General features: G+C 42.5%; 1 protein-coding gene across 1 annotated transcript in view; it reads left to right on the forward strand.

Moving 5' to 3' along the window:
• Positions 1–5,132, forward strand: part of pcdh7b (protocadherin 7b) — a 110,371-nt gene extending 105,239 nt beyond the window's left edge. The window contains 2 exon segments of the mRNA XM_030780643.1: positions 3,179–3,197; positions 4,702–5,132. Coding sequence (XP_030636503.1) covers positions 3,179–3,197; positions 4,702–5,132 — 450 coding nt within the window.
• The last annotated feature ends 2,009 nt before the right edge of the window (positions 5,133–7,141 follow it).

Below are 7,141 nucleotides of genomic sequence, written 5' to 3' on the forward strand. Positions count from 1 at the left end.
GATTCAGGTGTGTTGATCAGACAGCTGTGTGTGTTTGACTTAAGTATGTGTTTAATTCAGGTGTTTCACTGATTCAGGTTGGTGTTTGATTCAGATGTGTGTTTGATTCAGGTGTGAGATTGAAACAGGTATGTGTTTTGAACAGGTGTGCATTTGATTCAGGTGTGTATTAAATTCAGGTGTGTGACTGATTCAGGTGTGTTTGATTCAGGTGTGTGTTTTATCCAGGTACGTGATTGATTCAGGTGTGTATTTGATGCAGATGTTAAATTCAGGTGTGTGACTGATTCAGGTGTGCGGTTGATTCAGGTGTGTGTTTTATCCAGGTACGTGATTGATTCAGGTGTGTATTTGATGCAGATGTTAAATTCAGGTGTGTGTTAAATTCAGGTGTGTTGATGCTGATCAGTCAGATAAGAGGCTCAGGCTGAAACCCACTGTTACAGGTAGCTTTTAACCCAGAGCTAACGTCAGATCAGACGCAACATTTCTCCATTTCTCCACAGGACTTCTGATACGAAATTCATGACAGAATATATAAATATAAATAGAGCAGTGTTTTTAGGGGAACCTGTTCGACCAGTTGTGAGTATGCGTTTTCTGAAAGGCACTCTGGGTAGGAATGTCAGTTAAATGATTCGGTGTAAGCACTGATGATGTTTGGTGCAGGAAGAGGAAATGACCAATGCCTTCAAAAACAGAGGAAAGTCAAGCGAAAAAACAGTGACCATTCTCTGTCCCTCCCGCTGCCTCAGTGTGATTATAAGAATGAAACCTCAGGGTGGGGTTGGGGTTGGGGGCAAGCTTAAATAAGAGATATACACTTTGACAGATAGAATCCAATTAAGGCCAGACTAAATATAGAGCTCAACAGATTGGCAGTGCGGATGTCGAGTTGCTGCTGACGAATGGGGGAGCTGAGAAAAAGAGCCGTGAGACGCGTGACCATGAGAGTGCAGAGAGTATATGACTGCCTCAGGCCTGAGCCAGGGTTTTGTGTACGAGTTAAAAGGAAAGTGAAAATAAAAGGATTCATTCAGACTGCTTCAGCGTCTGATCCAGAAGACGGAATCATTTTCCATATTTTGTGATTAGTCCATGGAGCATTTTCCAATGCGGCCTTTCTTCTTTATTTTTTTTAACGGGCTTTCCGTTGTATGTGGTCATTGTACAGGAGACTGTCCACAGCTCCGCTCTTTACCACAGCACTCTCTCAGAGTGGAGCCCTCTGGGTATGGACTGTGTTCTATAGAGAGAGAACACAAACAGGCTGTTTCTCACAGGATGCTTTTATCTGCTCTCTCTCTGACCGAGAAAAAAACTCTCACAAGCAGTGTGGTATACAGCAGATGAAAGCGAAGCATGTGTGTGTCTGTTGTCTGTGACGTCCCTCCCCACATGTCATAAACGTGGCGGTCATCATCTGGACTCAGACAGTGACAGAGTGGACAGCGGACTGGGCGCACCGGCTTCCCTGAGAGAGGCGCAGGGCATGCAGGGTAGGAAACCAGGGGTTCCCTCAGAGGTGCACACTGATAGCTTAATTGTCCAGACAAAGGAGGCTGCTGTCAGAGAAGGCATTTGTCTGATGGGCATTCTCACAGCCAGAGGCCCCGTCAAATAGCCATTAGAATCCAGACAGCAAACCTGACAAGAGACGAGAGAGAGAGAGAGAGAGAGAGAGAGAGAGACAGACAGAGAGGTGAAGTCTTTTTCTTCCTCTCCAGACTGTACTACTGTCTACCGGGCATTAAAAGTCAAACAGGCTGTCTCAGATGTGTAGTTGGGGGATATTTTCTCAATCTGAGTAGGTGGATCAGAGCAGAGCTATGGAGTCTTACCACTCTAACTTTACTGAACCTATCAGCCCTCGCTCTGCCAACCGACTTGGTCTCAAACGCCCTGTCTCTGGCCTGGCTGAGCAACGTAAATACCTGTTTCACAAACGGGATTAGGCCTCTGATTTATATGGGCAATATCTAATCTGATTATATTCCCATATAAAACTGGGATTATGAGATAAGGTCAAATCTGATTATGTAGTGTGGTATAACCTTGTCCTACTAATCTTTAAGTTATGATTACTGTAAAGATGAAAGGTTCTGTTGTGTCTGCATGCTTGCGGGATTGAGGGATGGACAGAGAGAGACCTTTTTCTCTTTGTCTGCTGGTGTATTTGCTTATTGACTTCAGTGCTGGCGCTCTTCGTTCATCAGTGTTCCTAGCTGTGCTGAGCTAGACGAGCATGACTGAGTGCTCACTGAGACGTTACATGTCTTTGTCCAGAGGACAGGAGCCCTGGCTACACCCACGCACACAACTTCCTCATCTCGCCCTGAATTACAAACAGGACCCTCCTGCACACAAGCACACACACACGCACACACACACATGCACGCACGCACGCACACACACACGCACACGCACAAGACACGAGGCCTGGGTGCTTGACCTGAATCCCTGAAAACTGGCTCCTGTGGGACTTTTTCATTGTGAGAACCAAAGGACAGTTAAATGTTGTGCTATTCGATCCATCCATCAATACCAAAAGAACAGGCCAAGATGACTGAGGTTACCGCTGTGTTAGAAATACTCACACAAGGCAAGAGAGGTGAACAGACAGTTTTGAGGGTCAATAGGCAGTAGCTGAGAAGCCCAGGATAAAATCTTGTTTCTCTTTAAAAACTCTTTAAAAAGTCATGAAAACCATGCTGCGTGGGTTCAGTTAGGTGAATGACAGACATATGTAACTCTCTGTGTCTGTCACTGTCTTCATCTTATGGTCACAGCTATCGTTTATGTCTCCTGGATTGTTTCTTAAAGAGAACTCATGTATAGCGGTATCCGAAATGGCCTGACAGTAGCAATGCTCATTCAGATCAATCAGTTAAACCTTCTGACAGGAATCTGGTTCTTTCCATATTTTTTTGTTCTCTTTTATTTGTTGCTGTCTGCTCTCTCTTTCTTACTCTTGTCAACATGCATAGAGTATGTGTGTTAATTTTAAACTGAACATGACTATAGAAGAACACACACTGTGTATGCGTTGGATAGCTTTATTGTTTATTGTATATCTCCATCCTCTTATACCTGATCTCGTTTCATTCTGAGACGTTTTACTGAGATGAAACACTGTCTATAAACCAAACAGTGATTCTATCTTATTCTCTCTTTGCAGGAGAAAAAGAACATTAAAAGTAAGCTATGATTAAAACTTGTTTTGTTTTTTTTGTTTGTTTGGGTTTTTTTTTGTTTTTTTGAATTCTCTTTAACCAAAAGCAGCATGCCACTGTAGAGTCGCACTCATCAGTCCCCCTGCTTGTTCCATTCTTCACCTTTGGTCATGAACCGACCATCTCTAACATAGAAAACAACTCTGGCTCTGGGTGCAGAAAATGCTGAAGTAAAACTAAAGGAAACACTTCTCTTGCTTTTGTGTTTGTATGTATGTTTTTTTTTTTTTCTTTGTTTTTTTTGTTTTTTTATCCATGTTGGTATTATAGCTAAATCTAATGAAGAGTCAGGGTGCTGGATCACAGAAGCACAGGAGAGCCTTTGCTCTGTGGCCATACAGAAAAGGTCAGCATAGGTCAGCCTTTGTTATCCAACCTTTGAATATGAATCAGAACTGACAGGGGTTAAAGACGTTGTTAAAGATTCTGCTGCCAAAAGTTTACCGCTCTTTAGGTTAGAAAGAAAACTGAATCAAGAGTATTGTGATTATAAACAAGTATGTTCCATTCCACACAGAGTGGTTTTGAGTAAATGGTAGATTGAACATTTTAAAATCATATTTGCACCGAACATGGTCAGTTCCTTATGCACAGATGTGCTTTTTTTTGTTGTCTAATGAAGAACAAGTTCTCAGCAGAGCTTGGTGAAAGCATTGGGTTAATTTTACCTTTATCCAAACGCTGTGGTTTCACAGCGATTTTCAAATGCTATAATGGTGCTGAAAGTTGGCCTCTACAGAGTCAGCTCATTAGCTCATACACACTCATACACACACACACAAACACACAGACACACACACACACACACACACACACACACAGACACACACTACACACACGGACACACAGCCAGAACAGACACACAAACTCATTAGTGAAGGTTTCCACATCATTTTGTTTGAAGGGAGAAAGGGAAAAAAAAAAAAGATTTGCCCCCACGTTTTAAAGCATGTGGTTTTTTTTAAGAGTACTCACCTCACTGTTGCTTTTCTGTTCAGTTATTTCTGAGTGTTGCTGCTTTATCCGTAACTTTTTTTTTTTACTTTCTCATCACGTGGTATGTGTTGACCGTGAAGACAAAAAAAAAAGTAAATATACTGTAAATATATAAAAAAATTGGGCCCACTGAAGAATAGCACCAAACTGTTAATGAAATAAAATACAATACTAGATTTCAGTCATCTAGTATTATCTAACAGATGAATTACTTGTTTGCATCTGCATCTAATCACTTTAACAGACCTGTATGTTTCCATGAACATCAATTTGTTATCGCTGAAGTTTTTCAACCCAAAAGCCAGGTGGCACATACCACTTACAACAGATTTTTTTTTTTAGATTTTAAATTTTAATTTAATTTCACCATTTCAGTCTTATTATGATTGAACAGTATCAATAACGATCTCTCGCTCTCTGTCTCTCCCTCTATCTCTGTCTCTCTGTCTCTCTCTCTCTCTCTGATGGACAGACTCCCGTCCCCTGCCAGACGTAGCCATGACGGGAAAATGCACGCGGGAATGTGATGAATACGGACACTCGGATACCTGCTGGATGCCCGTGCGTACCTCACCTGAACGCCGGCCCAAAGCCACCCCTCCCAAGCTCTCCACCTTCATGACCTCCTCCTCTTCCTCTGCCGGCGTCGCCGATCAGTCGGGCAGCCAGGAGGCGCTGGCCATGGCCAACGGCGACCCTTCGCACCTCCTCGGCGACCGCAACCGCAACCTGTTCAACAAGAAGATGTCAACTTCCTCCTCCTGCTACGATGCCTTCGGCACAGCCAGCTTTCCCAGCAGCGAAGACGCCTCCCGTCCCGTGGAGGAGATCCCCCTGGCTCAGACCAGTGAATACAAACCCACGCAATGCGGCACACTGACCAGACGGGAGGTCTACCTGTAAAAAAAAAAAAAAAAAAAGTCAAATAAATAAAAAAAAAAAAAATTACGTAAAAATAAATAACAAAGCTCTCGCACAGACTAAAACAACGAAATAAGCTTAACGGTCAGCTACAAAAAACGACAGTATCTTAAGCCTGGCTGAAAATCAAAACTGAAATAGATCTTTCTGTTTGTGAGGACTGAGCGGCGTTAAAGCGGAGGCTGGTGATCGGACTGAGTGCAGAATGACACTGACTGTAGGGGGGAAATGTGAGAAAGAGAAGGAAGAGGAGAAGCAGGAGGCAAAGAGAGAGGGAGGCTGCAGTATACTGGTGGCGTTTTGGGCCCATGGACTTCACTGCCTGATTTCTCAAAATGTTAGACTTTGTGGCTGATACCTGCATGCGCGCATATTCTCTTTAACAAAAAAAAAGACAAAAAAAAAAAAAAAGACTAGACTACAAAAGGAAGGAACTTCCTCTCTTTCTGTTTCTCATTGTCCTATACTTTCCTGAATGGGAAGAAATAGGCAGACTGTTTCAAAGGGTTCTGGTTTCGTTTTTGTTCTGGGGCAGGGCAGGGTGGGGCAGGGCAGGAAGGAGGGGGGTGGGTGTGTACAGGCCTGTGGGTCAGGGGGTCTTTTATACAGATATGCAATTTTTCCCAAGACTCTTACACATGGACGGTGACGTATCCATTTCAAATAGAGACCAAAAAGAAAGTTAAAAACAAAACAAAACAACAACAACAACAACAACAAAAAAAAAAACATAAAAGAGAAAGAAGAAAAAGTCACAAACTAGTTAATCAGTTACATGGACAGAACAGGACACATTTTGGATATATTGTTGGAATATCCAGTGGAACATGGGAGGTGTATCTCCTGCTCTTTCCGTTGTTGGGAGGTGGCAGTTACCACACCTCTTTGCTTGTCCATTATTTGAGGAGGGATCGGATGTTTGATGAAAGCACGCTTTACTGAGGATGATGTCTCTTTTGCAAATCCAAAAACTGGGACAAGTCTGTGGTATAGGAAAGGGTGTGAATGATGAACTTACACTTTGAGAAGCAAGTTTACGTTTGTGCCTCTCTGTTTTCCTTACACACACACACATACACACATACACACACACACACTGTCTCACAAACACACACACACACACTCTCTCTCTCTCTCTCTCTCTCTCTCTCACACACACACACACACACACACACACACACACACGTCAATGCTGTATATAATTATATACATAGTAACTTAATGCGTAATCTAGAGATATGCTTAAAAACACATATCCTGTCTGTCAGTCTCTAGTCCCTCCCTCTCTCTCTGACTGTCTCTACTCTGAACATGATATGTCAACATATGTAAGGAACTGGTTGATCACATGGTTTACAGTCTTGGCTTAAATGCTGTAAGTCTGAGCAAACACAGGCGTGTTAAGCCTCTCCTTTTGACATTGGATCCTATGCTGAACTTTACAAGTTTGAGCTCTCAGATTTGACCTATGGTAAAAGCGTGCACACATGCGCGCACACACATGCACACGCACACACACACACACACATATACACAAGAAAACAAAAGCAGACACACAAATATAGAGGTGGCTGACCAGATGAGCTGTCAGAGATAGGATGTTTTTATACTGAGATAAGGATCACATTTTGACTGGACTGGTCCTTGCTAGCATTGTCTTAGTATAAAATTTAGCAATAATGTTATTTATCAGAAAAAAATAAATAAATACAACCGTTCACACACAAATTCACTCATACAGTCACTTGTATGCAGATACACAGCCATGGACAGACTGAAAGAGATGTGTCATCAAAACGTTCCCACAATCCTTTGTGCTATAGGCTCCCTCTCTCACACCCCTCCCAACACAACAATGTTTATTGGTGAGAATGTAAGAGTCAGTTTAGTGGATTTGTACAATCATTGCCATGTCTCTGAAGAGGAGCCATTGGTAAGAAGCATGTAGGAAGTTAAAAACATGACATGTGGCTACCATAGACAAACCAAAG

This window comes from Chanos chanos, chromosome 7, assembly GCF_902362185.1.
Source record: "Chanos chanos chromosome 7, fChaCha1.1, whole genome shotgun sequence".
NCBI lineage: Eukaryota > Metazoa > Chordata > Actinopteri > Gonorynchiformes > Chanidae > Chanos > Chanos chanos.